This window comes from Phyllopteryx taeniolatus, chromosome 10 (genome assembly GCF_024500385.1).
Source record: "Phyllopteryx taeniolatus isolate TA_2022b chromosome 10, UOR_Ptae_1.2, whole genome shotgun sequence".
Taxonomy (NCBI): domain Eukaryota; kingdom Metazoa; phylum Chordata; class Actinopteri; order Syngnathiformes; family Syngnathidae; genus Phyllopteryx; species Phyllopteryx taeniolatus.
In genome coordinates this window covers 19,265,167-19,286,486 of record NC_084511.1, presented here as the reverse complement: position 1 = coordinate 19,286,486, position 21,320 = coordinate 19,265,167, and the positions used below count along the sequence as shown (strand labels likewise).

At 42.8% G+C, this 21,320-nt stretch overlaps 2 protein-coding genes across 2 annotated transcripts; one reads left to right on the top strand and one right to left on the bottom strand.

The window, feature by feature from the left end:
- Positions 1–723: 723 nt before the first annotated feature.
- Positions 724–4,483, top strand: LOC133484800 (non-histone chromosomal protein HMG-14A-like). Its single transcript, XM_061787885.1, has 6 exons — positions 724–874; positions 1,846–1,872; positions 2,015–2,044; positions 3,311–3,358; positions 3,441–3,560; positions 3,639–4,483. Exons 1-6 carry the CDS (start codon positions 860–862, stop codon positions 3,684–3,686), a joined length of 288 nt encoding a protein of 95 aa, XP_061643869.1. The 5' UTR covers positions 724–859; the 3' UTR covers positions 3,687–4,483.
- An 8,811-nt stretch (positions 4,484–13,294) lies between these two features.
- Positions 13,295–20,693, bottom strand: LOC133485094 (proteoglycan 4). Its single transcript, XM_061788443.1, has 3 exons — positions 20,380–20,693; positions 18,044–18,357; positions 13,295–17,755 (listed from the first exon to the last, which is right to left on the bottom strand). Exons 2-3 carry the CDS (start codon positions 18,347–18,349, stop codon positions 14,588–14,590), a joined length of 3,474 nt encoding a protein of 1,157 aa, XP_061644427.1. The 5' UTR covers positions 18,350–18,357; positions 20,380–20,693; the 3' UTR covers positions 13,295–14,587.
- Between the last annotated feature and the right edge of the window lie 627 nt (positions 20,694–21,320).

Genomic DNA, 21,320 nt, shown 5'->3' with positions numbered 1-21,320 from the left:
GAGTCGCAGTGAGACACGTACACGCAGAAAGGCAAATAATAAAAGGCGGCCACACAGTGCTAGGGTGTCTGGTCTGGTCCGGCCGGACGTCGTTGTACTCTTTGCGGTACAAAGCATGCATACGACACGTGAATGTGTCCAAGCAAAACAATGGCGAAAGAATGAGTTGCAATGTATGTAACCCGCCGCGACTGAGGGTTCTTTTGTCCAGCAGACAGCAGTGAGAGGTGAGGGCGGCCATGTTCCAAGAGACGGGCTCAGTGGGCCCCCTGCAGGCGTCTGGGGTAGACGGCGGACGCCTTTCCACTCAAACGAATTCAAGAATAGCCGGAAAAAAACAAAAAACATGTGTCAGCGAGGAGAGGAGTGGGCGCCATATTGGACTCAAACACAAATGCAGTTGACGATAGAATCGCCCTTTGTCGGCCGGTGTAGGTTTCATCTCTTTTATTTAGATAATTCAGTGGAGAAAGCTTTTTCGTGGATGTCTCCACAGGTGGGGCTGGAATTCGAAAAAGAATCACCACACATGTATGCAGCCAACATGTCCTCGAATACTTTCATTCTCATCGGCGTCCTCCCATCTCCCGCTGTACGAAGAAGCCATTCGTGCAGACCCCCCGAAACATCACCGGCTCCGAAATTCCAAGTGTTCCGCAGCCCCGGATGGCGCCACGCCATTGGTCGGCGCAGCCGTCAATCAGGCGCTTAGCCGCACCCCTCCCCCCATTCAACCACTCGCCTCTCGGTTTCTGTGTGTTTACTACACTGCTGAGCAGAGGGGAGACACTCGTCTTCACATGTACTCAAACTGAACTGTTTCTAGTTGTGTTTGCGTGAAAACCTCCGAGAGATCAACATGCCCAGGAGAAAGGTGAGCAATCGAAAACAAATGAGCAGACTTAGAAGGCTACAGGGAGCGCGAATGCAATGCAAACGCCTGCGAGACATTCCTCTGAGACATTACTTAATTATAACGCAATGTGCGATGCTCGGACCTCGTCGGTAATTTTCCCCCGTTTTCTAAAAATAATGTGGACTTTTTGTGCGTTGGAATGAATATTTTCTCGCGTTAATACGGCCCGCTATTGGTGCAAGCCGCCGCTGTCCGTTGTGGAGCTCGAAGTGTGTGGCTCTCCATGCAGTTAAAGCACAAGCAGCAGCAGCAGCCATGCTTTGCAGCTCTTGTCCACCTTCGTCGGCGAGCCAGCCGACGAACTAACGGCTCGCTTATCGCCGTTTGCTCGCCAAACCGCTCCAAAGTAGCGCCAGAAAATACTACACTGACTTTACTTTGCGTTTTGGCCGCAAAATCCGACAGTCACTGTCGCGTTTGGATAAAAAGATATATTTACTCTCTTTGTTCGTAGTCCCAAATGGGTGCGGTGGCGCGGCTGTGCCTGTGGGTGGCGCCCGCGAGGACGAGCGAGGTCCCCCCCACCCCCTCCCTCTCTGAGACTCCCGCGCCAGCTTTCAAATCTGAGCTGCATGCATTGAATGGGGAGGCAGACAGACACAGGGGAGTGGAAGGGACAACCCAGGCCCGGGCCCTCCAAATGGGCCCCCACAGGCCCGCATGCTCAACTCCTGGGAGCCCCTCTCCACAACCACGCTTTGCAGCCACATTTCCCAGTCCTAAAATGTTCAAAAGCAGCTCTGTTTGCCACACCTTCATGTTTTGGGATGATTCGAAAAAGTTTTTTCAACACCGCTGTTGTTAATCAGATTAAGTGCACAAGTCGTTTGGTGGCACTTTATTGTACTTATAAACACACATTTAGCATTTAATAATGCCATTTTCATGTTTCTGTGTTTAATCGCTGTCGTTTTTGTTTTGTTATGCAGAGAACAGAACCAGAAGAGAAGGAGGAGGTAAGTTTTGAGAAAATTAAATAAAACTTTATACAAAGTTGTCCATATAAACACACTTTTATAGTAATGTAATATTTGTTTCCTGTACAATGTCCCAAGATTACAAAGCAACACGGTTAAAATAACATTTGCTCCGTTTCAGCCCAAGAGGAGATCAGCCCGGTTATTAGAGGTAAGAAAACAAAATTAATAATAACTTATTTGCATTAAACCATATGGCAAATTAACACGACAAATGGCACTAAAATATACTGTATAGGGCCATAGAACTATTTAGATAAAAAACAAGTACTTTTCCATATAATACTTTAAAAAAAAAAAAACTTCATTCATCATTCACAAATATGATTCCAGACCAAGCAGTATATTTGTACTTTATTAAGGTTAAAAAGTTGTAAATGTTTATTTTACATTACATAAATATGTTAATACCTGCGGCACGATGGATGACTGATTAGCACACCTGCCTCACGGTTCTGAGAACCCAAGTTCAAAACCGGCCTCGCATGTGTGGAGTTTGCATGTTCTCCCCTTTGTGTGGGTTTTCCCCAGGTCTTCTGGTTTCCTCCCACATCCCAAAAACATGCGTGGTAGGTTGATTGAAGACTCTAAATTCCCTGTAGGCATGAATGTGAGTGCGAATGGTTGTTTGTACTCTGTAGTCTGTGATTGGCTGGTGACCAGTTCAGGGCGTACCCCGCCTCTCGCCCGAAGATAGCAGGAGAGGCTCCAGCACGCCCGCAGTACGGAAGATGAATAAATGAATGTTAATACCCGCACATAAGCTTGTAATAGTACTAGCTACCCCCTTAAAAAACATTTTAATTGAAATATAATATAGTCTTACATTCAGAGAAAAGTTGGATACATTATTTTAACATTAAAGAAAATTGCCAACATAGGTTGGTGCTTCATATCCTTTAAACAAAATTATACGAAATCCCATTATGGCTCAGAGAAACAGTCATGGAGTAAGTTTATATTATTTGTGATTGCAGGCATAATAGAATATTTTCACATTCCATCGAAAAGCCCAGACAATATCTCAATTTAGAGAGCAAACCCAATCGTGATTATAGAAATCTGATACTAGATGTGCCTATGCAGGTATCTTTCGAATGAACTTTTTTGCTCCTTTTAGATTTGAGTGAATCGTTAAAATGTAATCAAAGGCAAAGCAATGCATTTTTTTACAAATGTAATTATTAACTTATAAGGCAATTTTACTTAAAGTAACCCAAAATTCTATCAATTTAATTTTGCATGAAGTCTTAAATCCCTCTTAATGACTGGATATCATAATAGAACAAGCAATCGGTAACAATTGCTTGTTAAAGATTGTATCCCAAACCCCAGAGTAGCTACAGAAAAAAACAAATCAAGCAAATTAACAAAGAAAACTTGTTTGAGCCATTTTCAAACCCGTCCATGTTTGCAGATGCCAGCCACATCTAAGGTGGAACCAAAGGTTAAGAAGCCAGCAAAGGTAGGAGAGGCCAACCATGCACACAGCCATCCAGCATTTGAATATTAATCCAACCAACTGCTCATCGTATTGCTTTTTCCAGAAAGAGAAGGCTGTGAATGACAAGAAGGAGGACAAGAAGACCAAGAAGACAAAGGAGAACGCCGATGCGGAGGCCAATGAAGAAAACCACTCTGAGAACGGAGAGGCCAAGACCAACGAGGTGAGCGGGAGCTTTGGCAGTGGACTTTGAAAGTCAAAATGATGGTGCTGACCTTACTCGATGTGTTGTGTCCCGCAGGTAGAGGAAGCCCCAGAAGAGGCCAAGGAGGAGGCCAAGTCAGAGTAGCACCACTGCCCCAGCGTTCCTCCTCTACAGCCCTTCCCCTTGAATCTCCCCTCTCAAGTCTCTCACATGGTTTCCCTCCAAGGCGTATTGTTAACAGAGGAATATTTTTATCAATGATTTTATAAGTATCCGTACAGATTTTTAGCACAAAAAGCAAAGCTGATTATGGAGCACCTTGCAGATTTGCAGTGGTCATATCAAGTGTCTGCAAGCAAGAACAAAAACACACTAAAATCTTTTTTAAACGGCATTTCGTGATTGTTGAAGCCTTGTTTGGTGTAGAAAGGGTCCCCTGCCGGATTGACTCTGTCGTGACTTGTGTATTCCTGTGTTTTTCTTCCCTCCACCTCCTCTGCAGATTAGACCCTCCTCCCCCGCAGTTCAGCCTCCTATCCATGTTTTATTAACGGTTCAGCCATGTCGTCGTGGCTGTTTCTTTTAGATTTTTTAATGTGCAGTGAGTTCCCTTTTACTTGTCTCATGATTTTTTTTCCTCATTGAAAATGTGTTTAAAAAATAATAATTAAACGCGATGCCCATAAGAAAGAGGAAGACGAACATACGAAACATTCCTGGAACAGTGATGCCTCCGACCTGTGTCCGAGACGACCCGGCATTATGAGAAAGATAAAAAATACAGCTCCTGCTCCATCCACGCTATCATGTCGGCTTTTTTAAAACCGTTGTTTTTTAAAATAATTTGAATTTGGAAATCTCTCGCAAACGCAGGTGTCTGGTCCCTCTCTTATGTTCTGAAATTCTCTTAATAAAAACAAGTCCTGGGAATTTTCCTCAAAGTATTGTGTCTGGAGACTGTTTTTGATTGTATATCTAAATAAATAAATCCTATAATTGAAAATCTCAACTACATTAAAGTGACGCATGAAAGCATTAAGCTGAGCTTTCTAATACACAGGCACACAAATTTGATTATCACTAAATAAGGCCTTATTGATAAAAATAAGTGAGGCCCGATCAAGGTCATGCATCCCAGCACATTTCTGACATCCGAAGTTCTGACATCCTTTGTAGAGCCCTTCCATTAGCTTTGTGTAGCCCTAATTTTACATAATGGCTCTGGTGATTGAATCTTATCTTCCCTTGAGGCTTCAAACTCTACATGAACTGCAGTGTGAGTATCAGAATCCACATGGACTCAACCCAAAATATTGTATTAATTCTATCCAATCTGGCTCAGTCACGGAGATTTACATGTAAGCAGAGTCATAAAAGATGCATGCTGTTGTTAAGCTAAACCAGACTCGAGTTTACAGGCTTTTTGGTTTTGGATTTAAACCGAAACGCATGTGTCCTGGCTTCATGCGTCTTTGTTGTATATACATTTTCAGAGTGTTTTGATTATACGATGCGCATTTGCTAATGTTCACCTCTAAATAGATCATTTTACAATTAGATTTAGCAATACTACTCTGTGTCTGACTCTCTCTCGCTCTCTCTCTCTCTCAGGCCCCAATTGCTGCAAATCCAACCACGATTTGCTTTGCAGGCCGCAGTTGATTTGCGGCAGTCTGCATCCTCCAAAGCAAATGCGTCATAATGGTTTTCGTCTATTTCGTCGTCTATTTTGTGGAGCAGATGCTGCTTCTCTGAGTCGGCTACAATTGTCATGGCCAAGCACTGGGCTCCATTTTGTCGACATTATATTGTCTCCCTGTCCCCAGAGAGGTTGTTTTTACAAGTATCTGCCAGTAGATGGCGGCATTGCCTTCTTCAACAAACAAACAGATTCATTGTCCTATGCATATTCTGTAGTTTGCTTTTAATATAGCCTGTTGATCAGATATATTAAATATGTTTATAACTAAAAATCCTCATAATGACACGTACACACAGACAGGCACGTTCACAGACAATTTTGGAGCAGGCGCTCAAACCTAAAAAAAGGCAAGAACAAAACAAAAACAGTACAATATATTTACCTAATGTATTTCGTTCTGTTAACACGATCAACAATTACAAATATATATTAGCAAAGGAGGTGAACCCGACCTTGGATAAGCGGTAGAAGATGGATGGATGGATGGAGGTGAAGGTTTTTGTGATGTACAAAAATGAGACCAAGATAAATAATTTCCAAACTTTTTTTCCAAAATTAATGTGGCATGTCACCTGTACAACTCATTTGGAAAATTAATGTTAATCTTTTAGAGAGGAGACGTAAAATTAAACAAGTGAGATAATGTGGTTGCACAAGAGCGCACACCCTATTATGTGCCTGTGTTCAGAATTTACTCATCACATTCATGCTCATATTAAATGGGTGTCAGCACACACCTGCTATCATTTAAAATGCCGCTGCGTAACCCCAAATACAGTTAAAATATTCTAGTCAGGTTTTTAAATTTTATTAATTTATTTATTTGTCACATTATGGCACCCAGCCATGGTCTGCACTCCAGCTTCCACAGGATCAGAAAGATCTCATTGTTTAAACATATTAGCCAGGAGGAGGGGATAGTAAGAAATTGCCAAGGCATTAAATGTACCATGGAACACAGTGAAGACAGTCATCATCACAGACAAAAATATGGTAGTAAGTAGTGACATTACAAAGAACTGGACGTCAAGCCAGAAGCCTCATCTTACAAAAAAAGAAAAAGAAAAAATAAGCCAGGCTACACTTTCAAAAAACACACTTGGAATTTCCCACAAGCGTGTGGTTGAAAATGTGTGTTATGACCCGATGAAACCAAAATTGAACTTTTTGGGCACAATTCCAAAATATATGTTCGGTGGAAACACAACACTACTTATCAGCAAAACAAAATTATTCCCAGTGTGAAATATGCATTATGCTTTGCGGTTGGTTGGTTTTCTTGGTTTTCTGGGGCCTTAGTCAAGGTGGAGGGAATTATGAACAGTTTCATATCCCAATCAGTGTTTGCACAAAACCTCCAGGCTTCTGCTATAAATCCAAGAAAAAAAATGTCAGGAAAAGTCTACTAGAACACCTTAACTTTATTTGGAGTGAATCAAAGACACTTTAAATGGTGGCATGGCTTACTCCCATTTGACTTGAGTGGAAAAAGTTTTGTAATGACTTATTTTGATCTCATTTTGTTATATCACAAAAAGCTGGCCTTTGATCAGACGTGTGTAGACATTTTATATTCACTGTATATTAGTTTATAAAGTCAATCCATCCATTTTCTGTACCGCTTATCTTCATTAGGGTCATGGATGTGCTGAAGCCTAACCCAGCTCACTTCAGGCGAGAGGCAGGGTACACCCTGAAGTGAATGATAGCCAACCACAGGGCATGTATATATAATATTAGTATTTCTTGCAAAATTACAATTAATTCGTAATTCTTAACTACAACAATAACAAGATATTTCCATCCATGGTCTTATTGATCATGTACGTGATATTTATTCAAGTGTGCAGCAACAATCAAGTATACGTCAAATTCTTCTTCTTCAGTCATAAAAAGAGATATCGTGGAGTAATACCACCCTCCATTGTGAAATTACTGTGCTGCAACATTCCCCCTTCCTTCAGAATCATCTTTTCCCTACTGTTTTATACATAACGTACGTCTGTGACATGGTTTAAGGGTTGTCATTTGAATGCAAAAGTCTTTGAACAACAAAACCGCTTGCAAATGACAGGAACATTTGAAATCAATGACACAGCGCAGTGCAGAGAGAGAGAGATAGATAGAGAGAGAGAGAGAGAGATTTTTTTTTTTGTCAAGCAGTTCGCCTTTGGCAACAGATTTGGAACTAGGAAGCACACTAATTCCTCGCAGCTCATGAAAGCGACTCGCCTATAATGAGTACTGTACGTCAACAATGTCACCATGACCAAGCGGCGTGGTACGTTTGGATAAAAATGTGAAACTTTCAAACATTTTCAAGCCTTTTAAAATATTTATTTATAATAACTTTGTACTGTACTGTGCGTTTTGGGCCATGAAAAAACCTACGAAACAATAATTTTGTACCGTACGGTGCATATGGCCTAAAAGAAAAGTGTAACGGACAGTCGGCTATATCGGACGACTCCCCAGCCCCGATTAGTCCGTTCTATCGAGGTTCCACTGTATGTGCTTGCTTGATAGGGAAGGAAGGCTGTTTTCTTTTCCAGCATAACCGTGCCCCATTGCACAAAGTTCCATAAAAACGGTTGGATCAACTAGCTGCGGAAGGACCTGACCGGCCTTGACTTCAACCAAATCAAACATTTTTGGGATGAACAAATTTCCTTCAGGTTGAATGGACCAAAATGACCACAGACACATCCCAAGATCTAATAGAAAGTCTAAGCAGTACAGAAAAAGCTATTAGGGTTGGAAAAGGGAAAGTAGAGTTTTTATTTTCTTCCTTCTGGAATGGTCAAGTGTCCCAATACATTTGTCCATAATAAAAGTAGGGCAGCACTTAAGATAGTGGTGAGCATCTCTGCCTCACAGTCATAAGATCCTGGGTTTCAATCTTAACTCAGGCCTGTGTGGAGTTTGCATGCTTGCCTGTGCTTGCATGTGTTTTATCGAAGTGGTCCAGCTTCCTTAGTACACTAATAAATACCTGCTGTGGGTGTCCTCAAGTCTTTTAATCATCTGTAGGCAGGATCTATTTGATGATACTTTTCTATTAACCACATAGTCAGCCAAACAGTTTGTTTAAGAGATACGCTTGCAGAGGCCATTTGTGTCATTCATTCTCCACTGTCTCTATTATTATTGGGGAAATACAAGCATTGATCAAACAGAGGGACATCGCTAGCTCCTTTTTCTTTAGCACCTGCATGCTTTCTTTCAGCTGCACAGTTCCAACATGTGCATCGTTTACTCCTTTAACTCTGCCTTCTGTGATCAGCCGTGTGACTTGTAATAGCTTTGCTAGACCACACACACACACACACACGCGCACACACACAAGCACGCACGCATGCACACACGCACACACACACAGAAGCTCTCTCTCTCTTTGCCCTGTACCTGTTTACATCCACTGTCCTGTGTAAGTCTTTGAATGGTGACTGAAATAGCCTTCATATTCTCTTTTTAAACACACTATATGCATGTCTTACTCTGCTGTCTCACTCATTTCCAGCCTCTCTGTCCTTCCCACACCCACAATTATGGTCATTGCTTTGCACACATGGTGATGGGAGGGTGAGAGTGGGTGAGTGAGTTTGCACACACCTTCTTCTGCGTAAAGCATGAGGATGACCTTTCATGAGGAAGTGATTTAAATGATGTCCTGTCGTCACCAGGGTTACCAACGAGTGAGTGTGGAAACAACGTCACAATTTAGCACACGCGGGGACAGAAACACACACAATAGAAAAGAGGACAGTGTACACACACAAGCAACCATCAGGTGCATTAGTCAAAGCGCCCTCCTTCGATACAGAACCTTTTAGTGATGCTTAAAATGAACACGTTTATTGGCAAGGGTCTCTAATGTGCATTTCTAAGAGGATTTTGTGTGGCTGTCTTAAAATGTCTATGCTAAACTGTCTTTTATATCCGCCAAGCTGGCTGAGCTCCACTGGATGCAAAAGAGTGAGTGAATATAGGAAGGCAGGAGGAGGAAGGAAGATAAAAAGAAACAGGAGGCGAGCATTAAGAGTGGGAGCAAAAAGAAGAAGAAAAAAAAGAGTTCAAAACATTTTCAGGGTGAGAAGACAGAGACTGACGGGAATATATTCTCTGTTGCATGCAGGCAAGATGGAAATGAGTGTGTCTGTGACGTCAGCGTTGGCATAAATGCACACGTACGTGAACAGGCACACACGCACTCACACATGCACATGCGCACACACACACACACACACACACACTCCCCTTGTCTTCCAGTCCCTTGCTAAATGACTCCTCAGCCCAAACTGCAGCAGTGCTCCATAACACAGACTAGTGGAACATCAGCCCAAGGAGACCCAACGTCAATGTAACATATACATGTCATAATCTGTGTTTTTTGTGGTTTAGATTATTTAGTTTTCTTTCATGTTATGTCTTGTTTTCTTGCGACCCATTGTAAAGTCTTGTCATGCTCGCTAGGTTTTCGTTTCCACCTGTTCTCGTTCTCGTTAAATTATCCAGTCTCACGCGCATCGCTGATTCCTCTTCGACATTTATGACGCCACCATTCGAGACTGTTTGCGCCGCTTTAAAAAGGATGAAATAAGATGCTTCAATTGGACAGGACTGAAGTCGGCTGTGATGACGCTCATACCAGCACAGACGTCCCATTTTAAATGCTCTGGGGGGGGTACGCTGGTCCACAAAATTACCAAACCAGGTCTAGCCTACCTCCTTGGATAGTGGGATCACCTTTAAGTCTGGTGCAGTAGGTAGACTGCCGGTCTAATGCGATTTTGGTGAATTTGATCAAGGTGCAGGTAGACAGATAAATAAGCGCCGTGGACATGTAGGGTGGATTAGACGTATTTCATTCATAAATATGTGAACAGCGGACATTGATCCCTATGAATCATTGTCGGAAGCAATTCATTGAATGCATTATTATGATTGTTATTATTATCATCATGATTATTTTTATTTCTGGCCGGCATGCAGCTATGAGGGGGGCAGGTGGGTGTCACATGCATGAGTGATTGTGCATGGGAATGGATGGATTTATGAGGTCCGCGGACATATTATCACCAGTTCATACCATATTTCATCACGTCTTTTGCCACACCGGCCAAGCGACAATGCTCCAGTCACGCAAAGATCACTCTCTCTCCATGCGAGACCGTCATTGTGCTTCACTTAAAGGGAATGGATGAAAGAAGCTAGTTTGATTGGGGACTATTAAAATAGGCTGTATTTACGCTCACGAGGCACAGACAGCCCCTTTTTTAAATACGCTCGTCTACGAAATTACAAAGACCCGGTCTAACCTGCCAACACACAGAGTTACGCCAAGCGCAGCACTAGATTTGCGCTAGTCACCAAAATAAAGCCCCACTAGTCTCCAAAGTCTCCACTGGAGAAGGAGCTGCTTTCATTCATTGTACATGAGTATAGTGAAAATAAAAGGCATTATATTATAATTAAAAATTATATGGGTATCGTCCCTCGAGTCTCAGGTGAGCTGGAGCCTGTATCGGGGGATTTGTAGTTTGTGCGTCACCAATGTTTCACATCGCACCATTAAAAATTATATTGTGGTGTGTTGCAGATACTAGATTAGATTTCCAGCTTGCTTTACTGCAGTCCAGTGGTGTTGTTAGGTTTAAAATAAACTTAAGCCCCCAAAGAATACTTTGGTGTTTTAAAAAAAAATAAAAAATCCACATGGACCAGCTAGGCTAACACTGAAATGCCGCTTCCTCAACTCAGCTCAACTCAACTTTAATTACAAAGCACCGTAAATACAACCACAGCTGAAAACAAAGTAGTGTACACAGATAACAGTTGAACTTCAAAAATAAAAACAATTGAAGATAAACGAAACAAAAATGAAACAAACAATAAAAAACAAAAACACTAAAACGATGCTTAGTCTTAAGCCCGGTTGAAAGCCAAATAATAAAAATGGGTTTTAAGACGGGTTTTAAAAATGGACATTGAGGGTGCTTCTCTAATGTGCAGAGAGAGATCATTCCACAGCGTGGGATCAGTGACCAAACTTATGTGGTCCCTCTTACATACTCCAGTTAAGAGGCAAGCAGCTGCATTTTGAGCCAACTGGAGACATTTAAGTATGCACTGGCTTACTCCAAAATAGAGCATTACAGTAATCAACCCGAGATGTAATTAAGGCATGGACTGCTGTTTCTACCTTTGCCAGATGACTAATTTAAAATGAGATAGATTTTACTACTGCACCAAGTTGCCAATCTAATTTACAATCACTTTCCATTTTAAAACCCAAGTTCGAGACTGTTGTCTTTGTGTATTGTGGCAAAGGGCCCAAGTCAACAACTGAGAATTTGAAAGGGCCACTTGGACCAAACACTGTCAGTTCAGTTTTCGTTTCATTCAAATTTAAAAAGTTCAAGGCCATCAAGGTTTTAATGTCTTTGAGACTTAATAGAAGGGGTATTACTGAGAATGTGTCTTTCTTTTTCAATGGAACTTTCATATGCATAACAGTGAAAGGAAAAGCCATGCTTTCTCAGGATAGAACCTAAGAGCAGCAAATATAAGGAGAACATGCCAAAACATGCCCGTGTGGCTTCTGATTGTTTTCGTGCTGGAGGGTCACATATATGCTTTTGCTGCCATGTTTAAAGTGTTCATAATTGTTAAACTATATTCATACACTCATTAATATCTCAAGTAGTAGTTTTAGTAAGAGTGCAGCAATGGGGTGGGCAGTGTGTGCCTGTAAGTGGGTTTAGGTGTGTGTGTGTGTTGTGTCTGTGTGTAGTGGTGTGTGCGTGGGAGGAAGGGAATATAGTAGGGGCCTGTGCCCCAGTAGAGCTTTATGCCTAGCAACATCCTTGTTCACACCCTATGATGCCAAATTTAACTCTGCCATCAAACCTGGATGAGTGATGCTGTGTGGATGAGGTGTCTCTGTGATTTTTGAAAATGACTGTTGATGGTGCACGAGTGGGCTACCCATTAGGAAAATCGTTGTGCATACAGCTGTGTGTCTGTACACATGCACACCCATGTGTGTGTGGGGTTTGTGTGTGTGTGTACTGCTCTGACATCACTGCTGCCGTCACTGCAGCCACTTCACGGTGACTCCCTTGTGACTGGAGGCCTGACAGCCTCCCACGCATTCCCCATCAACTCCTCTTCCCTCCCACCTCTTTGCTTTATCTCCCCCTCTACACTCACTGTCTTTATCTTGTTGTTACCTTCTTATTTTCTCTATTTTCTTTTTGAGTCACCCGTCCACTATCTTGATCCCTTTATTTCACCTGCCTCTTTTTCTTTTGTTTCTTTAAAATCCCCTCCTCCCACCGCCCCCATTTGCTGTGTGGGTCTTCCCTGTCCTACGTCATGCTCTCCTACACCGTCCCTATCTCTATGGAAACTTCAAGTGGACAAGAGTGGCTCAGGGGTCTGTGAGATGCTGATACTGAGACTCAAAGACCACACATCTTCTGTCTCCCAGATAGCCACGCCTACATTGAGAGTAAATAGATAGTGGGTGAAAGTACCAACCTGCGATCACATGTATGAGCCCCTTAAGGCATTCTCCCTGTGTGCCCACGATATAAATAATAGTATGACGTGGAAGGGAGTCAGCTGGGAGGGAGTTGCCTTATTTCATTACACAATTGGTCTCTTTAATCACTAGGTATAAAACATCATTTTCTGATCAGAAACCATGGCCTCCTCGCATTAACACATTGTTGAACCAGCTGTGTTGCAGCGATGTGCGTCAGCACCTTCAAACACGTCCGAAGGACAGGTGATTTGTGATGAGGCCTCAAAAAGACACAGTTTCACAGCTTTGGGCCACTCTCCAGGGCACCATCGTGATGTGACTGTTATGCTTAAGTGGATCATTGCAGCACCAACTCATGGCTATAAAGCTGCATGAGCTGCAATGCCTTGTTGTGCAGGAAAGTCAGTGGCAAACAGTAAAAGAACAAAATGACTTCTTTTTTTTTCATTTTAGCTCAGTTTCTGAGCTACTTCTAAAATAATACCATATTTGAACTTTTTTTCTTAGTTCTCCTTTATTTATTAAAATGTACATGAATAAACTACAACAAATTAGTACATTAAAGAAGACACCAACATGGTCAGGAGTGATAGGGGTCAACAATTAAACAAAACCTACAACCCAGGTCCAGACCTATATGAAACACCCCCATTGCAGTAAGATAAAGGTATTTCTTCCATTTAGGCACTTGATGCAACCATCTTTGGTCATAGTTGCTGTTGCTTTAAATTAGATTCAAACTAGGTTCAAATTGTTCTGGAATTGTATCATGTAGATCATGTATATCGTGAATACTGATTCATTCTGAGAAGAGTCAGTAGTTGAAAGGCAGTTGCTTCTACCTCAGCCATGCTTAGAAATGACCAAAAGATTGTTATAACCTGACCACCTGTGTAGAGTAAACTAAATCATCCAGTAGATCACATGACTACATATAGGACTCCACAAACAAGAGGAATCCAGCACATTTTCTCACAGTTTACCTGAAAATGATGGATTGTAATTCACATACAACATACTGTAACCTATATGCTGTACAGTCTATTGCAAAGGCTTTATGAAGAACCAGTAGGATTGCCTCTGAGTATTATCTTGGAAAGTCTTGCAAAAATATATATATTTCTATTAAATTAAAAGCCTTTGCATTGTGTCATATACTGTATGTACGGTTAATCTAGCTGTTCATGCATTGACTGGCTTCCCATACATTTTACAATATGTGTTCATGCAGTATGTGTGCATGCATGTAGATGTAATATAACACTTCACTAACTGATGAATCCACCTTTGTATAATTATTCAAAATTAAATCTTCAGTAAATGAAAAACAAAGTTACATTAAACTGTCTCATGAACATAGTCACACAGTATTTGGCAGTGAGAGAACAGTCCCATGTAGTCCATGCACAATATTAATCACAGGCAAGGTCCACATTCTAAACGTATTAAGAACTGCACAGTAAGTACAGGAGAAGAACACACAGGAATCAAAAAACCTGGAGGTACATCTGTATGTCCGTGAAGGTCAGAAACCCGTCTTTGGTCCCAGGGATACCAAAGGGTTGAGTCATTGGTGCACAGCATTTTCAGGAAAAATACTAGATTTTCTTTTTCATCATTACTACATTTTTTGTTTGAACTTAAGAGTACAAATGGAAGTACAACCCCTTCCACTCCCGAAAAGTTTGTTATAGGCCAAACGGTATTTCTATTCTCCAGCTCCTCGCTCATGACAAGCAGGTTTTCCCTTTGCTGTGTGTTTTGTATAACTACACATGCATGTTTGCTTTACAGTTAAACTAGTCCCGTCTGTGTGTGCAAGTGCAAGGGGTATGGTTGGTAAAGTAGAGTCGATCCCCCTTGGGGTATGTAGTAGCTGCAGTAATTGGGTTCTGTTATATAGGGGGTGTTGTGCTCTGCAAGGTACGGAGCAGGCTGATAGAAGCATGTGACATGGTCCGTGTTGGGGATAATGTTCTGTTCTCCTAGAACCTTCAGTGCCAGCACTGTGATCATGTTGAGAGTCTGACGCCTCTCATGGCCCATCAGACACACTGTGCTGTCGTCAACCACACGACGTAGTGTCATTAGGTACTGGTACTTGCTTCTCTCCTCACCAATGAAGTGATTCTTCAAGTAGGATAGGATCTTCCTCTGCTGCTCCTGCACGTCAGGGAAATCAATGAAAAAGCGTGAGCACATGTATCGCTCCAGTGTCTTTATTTGAGTCTCACTGGCCGGTCGATAATCCCTGACCAGTAGGTTACTGTATTTCAACAAGCCGCCACCTCGAATCTCCTCAGGATTCCTTGTAGCAATTAAGCGATAGCGCAGGTGGGCCATGGCAGCCTCAAAGTCACCATACATGCTCTCAGCCAGGACCTCGACAGTAGGGACACAGCCTGCTGCTTGCAGAGCTGAGCTCTCTTCAGTGATGTCTGGAGTTGTTTTCTGGGCCTCCTTGTTCTCAGACAAAGGGCTAAATGCTTCATCTGTGTTTTGGGGGGCATGTTCAGTTGGTTCTCCACACTGAGACTGTGGAAGTGCATGTGAGGTTGCACTTGGAAGTGTGATTGGAAAAGAGACAGGCTCTGGATCCTGAGTCAACAAAGAAACGTAAGTCTGCTCTATTTTATCCTCAAGTTCCAGGACAGGGTCTCCGTGCAGGGTAGAGGGCTCCACAATCTGTTCATCATTGTCTGACTTGTCTATCAAAGGCCCTGTATCTGAGGATATCGGAAACATGGGTTCCTCTGATTCAACTGGAGGAGTGAAGCAGAGAAGGGGAGGGCTGAGGCACGGAGAAGGAGGACTTGGACAGACAGGGGGAGGGCTGAGGCTAAGCATAGGTGGGGTGAGGTAAGCAGGTGAACTGATGCAGGATGAGGTAGGGCTCAAGCTCAAGGGCGGAGAACCGCAACTGGTCACAGGACTGGCAGTGTGTAGCATCGCAGACGGGAGGCAGTGAGAGGGAGGAGTCACACATGGTGGAGGGCTGAGACTTGGGGGCGAAGGGGTGAAGCGGGGAGGTGAGAAACTGAGTACAGGAAGGGAAAGACAAGAAACAAGGGGGGTGATACTGCGGGAGGAGGAAGGTGAGTGAGGTGGAGGGGTCTCTTGTAGGCTTGTGGTCTTTTCATTGCTGCCATTTGGCTGATCTAATTTGGCCAATGATTCCCTGTTCTCCTCTTCATCATTGGTTTCAGCTTCTGAGGTATGTGTGGCCTGTTCAGCATTTGAGCAGGATTCATCAATGTGTGAAACTAATGAATCCGGGCTATTGGGGGATTCTGTTTGTTTCAGTTGCAGAGCAATATTTTCAGGGGAAGACTGCCTTTGCTCAGGCAATTGTGGTCTCTCCTCCTGGCTTTGAATGTCAGTCACAAACAAACACTCAGTGATTAAATGAGACGATTCTGGCTCCTGAGGTAGAATAGAAACAGAATCAGGGGCGGGATCAGGAGTGGAGGGGAAGTCCAGATTGGATGAAAGGTCACTGTTTGGGTTGCTTTCAGGTCTAGGGCTTTTTGTAGTCAAGATTGTGATTGTTGTGGGGTCTAAACCAGTCGCTGTAAAAAGACTGGGCTTTGGTTTTAGCTCTCCATTAAGATCAGGTTCATCTGGGGAAGAGTTTGGATGTAGACTGGAATCTGTTTTGGAGTCACTCTTGAAAGCTGGGCCAGGGTAAGGAATGGTGGTAACCTTTTTACACATCCTACGTGGGGGTTTTGGAGACGAGTGCTTTAGCACCACCATATGAGGGAGTCTTTCTGAGCTCTTACAAAAAGGAGGACAGCAGGTCTTTTTGTCAGAAACAAGGCCGGGTGGTGCAGGTGTGTCCTGAGTATCCGCGGTATTGTCAGGTTTGTCAGGTGATTTTTCAATCTGTACTGTGCTGTGTGTTTCGAGTGTGTTGTTGTGTGAAAGCGGTGTGACGGCGATGGCGCAAACACATTCATCAGCCTGCCTATGGTCTGGCTTTTCTTCCGGTGTTAAAACTTCATTTGAAATTCCACTTTTTTCCATGTCCCCTTTAATCTCGGCATCAATTTTAACATTTTTTTCATCCTCTACACTGTCGTCTGCCCTTACTTGAGATGCGTCGACATCTGGGTTATACAAACACACAGACCTCGAGGTCTTTATTTTCTCGGGTGATTCTTTCCTGTTACAGTTCTCTGTCAGTCTTACGGACTCTGTCGGTGTTGGCTGTGGCTTTTTTTTCAGTCCAACAGTATCTGTGAGTACTTCCTGTTCATTACAAGGTGCAGTGTGATTTAAATATACTGGTCCAGTTGAGTCTGAGGGCAATAACTCATCTTTGCGTTTATACTGAGCCTCTTTGCTTTCAGTGGTTTGTTTCTCTATTGCAATCAGGTTTAAAGATGCATGCCCAGGGAGTTTGGGTTCATTAGGGTTTGCTCTGTGCTCTTTTAGCTCTGTGGGTGTTTTGTCTTTGTTATCTCCCTCCTGCGCGGAGTGTTTTGTCGTTTGTATTGCATTTTCTTTTCCACGCATCTCATCTTTCAGCTCTGTGTTGCTGTTGTAAGACCCTTTCTCTAAAAGGGATTCATTTTTAAATTTGGTTTTGTCTTTTCCTGTAGTGCTGGCCTTAAGCAGAGAAGACACATCTTTCGTCTCTGCCTCTTGGTCCTTCAGTATAACATTATTATATTTGTGCTGCGACTCCTGCAGGTAGGATTCAAGAAGACGATCCAAAATGATTTGGAAGGAATCAACGCTGAACTCAAACTGCCTCCTCAGCATGCTTACAAATTTGAGCTCCAGGTTTTTGCCGCTGTTGTTTGACAACGAGATGAGGCTCCAGCGGTCCTGGTCATTAAAGACTTTGACCATCTTCTGGACGTAGGCCTCTTTCATTGTTGCACTGCTGATCCTCTCTCTGTTGACCTCTGCTGGCAGGCAGTTCAGCAAGCAACCAAGTACGGACTCTTTGATCACCTGTGGGAAAAGGGCAACAATATGACAAAAACTGCAAATAATGACTGCAATATGGCTTGCAATATTAGACTTTGGGTTCAGGTGTAATTCAGTTACAAATATTGAAACCAATTTAGCCTGCTTGTAAAATAAATTCGTATTGAATGTGTTTAGATTAAAATTACTTCTGTGTCAAAATGAAAATACTGCAGTCTGACAAAGACAGTAGGTAGAGGAACTGTGCTAAATGGAAATAACAGCACATAATATTTCACTGACTTTAAAAATGTTTTTTTTTTTAAGTCGTACCTGGAACTCTTCCTGACTGGGCAGCTCCACCCCAAAAATGATATCCAGGTCTTTGTAGCTCATTCTGTTATCTTGGACCAGAACATGGCTGGCTGTGGAGCCATTTAGGCGCACGTCTCTCACCATGATCCCCTGCTTCTGCAGACTAGCCCGTACAGCAATGATGATGTCTCGAGGACGAAGCTTCAGTGTTGGAAAGTTCCCACGGCCGTGGATGGGAACAATGTCTGATAGAACCTGATGGAGAACTGCCACTTGCTCAGGCTTCAGGCTGTGGAACCGCTGACTGGATTTGAATTCAGACATGCTGCTGTCTTGAAAGAGGGAAAAATAACCAACATGAGAGTTTATTAATATTTAAACCAACAAATGTTTAACTGGCTCCCTCACACATACAAACAGAGGGAGCGAGAGAGTGTCCCTGGCAGTCTGATGTCTGCTGCTAGTCACAGCTTGGCTGACAGCTTTTCCACAATGCTAATGTAACTCCTGTGTTGACAAACCGACACGCATAGTCATTCATGAAGCTTTGCTAAATATCCATCTCTGTTGCAACCTGATCACAACAAAGTAAGGAGAAGTGTTTCACTGAGATAACTGAATCTGAAATGCATAATGCACTGTGCCGGTATCCAATGAAACGGAGACTTTATTAACACTCCCTCTCAGTCTGAAACTTTATATGAATAAAGCTATAAGCCACGTTTATTTGATATCTATACTTAGGATACATGATAATGAAGGCCAACACAAAAATTAATAATGTGCATCGGTTCTGACAGCTGAAGTATTTATCATGTGATTGTGTCCATGAGTAGATGCAAGGGTTAAGCTGAATGAGTCATCGCCAGCAGACTTCATTAATCACACCAACGTCACAAATTAAGGACACACATCTGTTTTAGTGTCTGTGCACACAGCACATGTGCATATTTTAGTGGAAATAATTCCCATGTATCTGTATGAGCAAACCCAAGCTTTTCTATTACACCTTTGGTAACTGGAGCAAATTAGTGGAAGGTTGGAGATCAGATTGTTCATTTTATTTAGTTTTCCAGGCAGTTGCGCAACAGGGCACCCTCTACATATGGACTTATCAGTCAGTCTCTGCAAATTCAATAGGCCAAATTACATTTGTCTAACCATTTAAGTTTGTGTCATGAGATGCAGTACAGTGTGCTTGTGGGCATAAGTCAAGTGTTTCAGGGAACAAGTGCATTAGTTTGACTGGGAAAATGTGATTCATTGCAGCCTATTATGATCTACTGTTTGCTTTAACCAATACTTGTCAGTCACTGATACAGTTGAATATGGCTGATTGCTATGATTTGTCAATATGCAAAGGCAAACACTGGGATACTAATGAACAATAATAATGGGCTGCGCTCTGGCAGTCATTTGTCAGACTTTAGAGTCGGTAACAACCACAAACACTTTACAATAGACAGTGTTTATAAATCTTGCAATCCATCTTGCAGTTTCAGTAAATATGAATCACCAATTTTCTTTGGTACTTAATTGATTCTGCTTCAACTGTTCAGTGACAAAAACAAAATACGGGGGAAGTGCTATTAGGGGAAATGTGTATGCTTATCAAAAAGAACGTCTGTCAAGAAAATTACATACAGAGGCGATAAACACAGTCCTTAATGTTGACCATAAAAACAATAAAACCATGTCTTTGGAAAGCAAAGAGCAATTGCAGGATTACTGTACAGCTGGCCCCTTTGTCTCCCTCTCCCCTTTCACACTCTTCTGCAAACTTGCAGCCCGAGTGACTCATCCAGGCGTATCAGCTCAGCTCGCACATAATGCTCCGGTTTGGTACACACAGAACTAAATTTAAAATAAAACACTGAGAAATAGTCTCTCTCCATTTAGCCTTAACGTAGGTCAAGTCAGTCAGTGCAAAACACACAGTTGCGGAGGAACCGAGGTAAGCAAGACCACAAACACTATGATGATTACAATAAGCGTAAACTATTCCATAAAACATGACTGATTCTGTTAACTCTTTACTTTCATGCCTGCGAATATTCTCATCCATGCAGGTCATTTCATTGCAACTGGACTGTTCTGGTTGTCTTAGAAGACATTTCGCCTCTCAGGCTTCATCAGGTCATGCAAAAGAACTGTTACTCTTTACTCTTTTTGTAAATACAGTACAAGTTGTTGACTCATAAATTAACATGGAGTTTTATAGTCAGTCACTACCTAACAGTAGAAGTGAGCCAGGGTTCTCATTGGTTCGATCAAAATCCATGTTAACTCCACATCAATGTTGCAACATGTAGCAGAAGTGAATGAACCAACCTCATAATGCTGACCGGTATTACCTGTTGCTGTCGCAGAGCCACTGGCTCCTGTTCTCGCTGTTGGGATCAAACCGCGTGGAACCACCCTGAGTCACGCTGAGATGGGCTGAGGAGAGTGTTGATTTTAATTTGGGAAGTCTCGACCCAGGCTGGCGAGGCTCGCTGCTGCTTCTGCATGCGGCTCTGTACCTGACCAGACATGTGATGGGGTTACACTTCACCCGGGCGCTGTCCACGAGGCGCTCGGTGCTGAAATGAGGACTCCACTCACTCACTCTTGTTTTCTTCTCCGGGTGCCCGGAGCGTAACGCAGTTTCCATGGCGACCTGCCGTCATTCACTTACGGAGTGTGTGCGTGAGTGTGCGTGTGTTTGTGCGCGTGCGTGCGTCCGTGCGTGCGCGCGCGCGCGCAGTGCAGGTCACAGTGGCAGGCGACACCAAACATGTCTGAATTGAATTGTATTTCGAACGAACGGGATGTTGGGCTGAAAATGCAAGTGTTGGCTATAAGCATAGGATTATTCCTGGTATAAGCATTACAACTATACTATGCCATATTTTCCTGTGCCGTGCAGGTGGCTCAACATTTCGCTATTGAAAGGGTAGCTGGAACTCGTGATTTAGAAAACATTTTAAATCCCTCCCCCCCCCCCCCCCCCCCCCCCACACACACACACACACACACCTCGCCCACACTGATATTCGGTGTCCATACTGAGTATGAGTCATCCGTGCTGCTCCCTTCCTTGACCCATTCGCTAATCCTACTCAGCTCGGCCAGTGCACGGAGGCAGGCGGAACTTCCTAAACCACAAATTGTTTTTCTTTTTTTAAATCGTTATTTAATAATGTCCAAATGGTTTCAGTGCGCTTTCTGTGTTTGTGTGCGTGTAAATATGCATTTAGAAACAATTAGTGTGTTAGCAGCCCGTGGGGAAGATATTTTTCATCCTTGGTGCGTC

What these genes read in the sequence shown, in the direction of transcription:
- LOC133485094 (XM_061788443.1), bottom strand. Translation starts at nt 18,349, where the DNA reads ATGTCTGAATTCAAATCCAGTCAGCGGTTCCACAGCCTGAAGCCTGAG. An exon ending in CCAGTCAGGAAGAGTTCCAG is followed by an intron (nt 17,756 to 18,043) that starts GTACGACTTAAA and finishes CTTTTCCCACAG; the next exon opens with GTGATCAAAGAGTCCGTACT.
- LOC133484800 (XM_061787885.1), top strand. An exon ending in AGGTTAAGAAGCCAGCAAAG is followed by an intron (nt 3,359 to 3,440) that starts GTAGGAGAGGCC and finishes TGCTTTTTCCAG; the next exon opens with AAAGAGAAGGCTGTGAATGA. An exon ending in GAGAGGCCAAGACCAACGAG is followed by an intron (nt 3,561 to 3,638) that starts GTGAGCGGGAGC and finishes TGTGTCCCGCAG; the next exon opens with GTAGAGGAAGCCCCAGAAGA.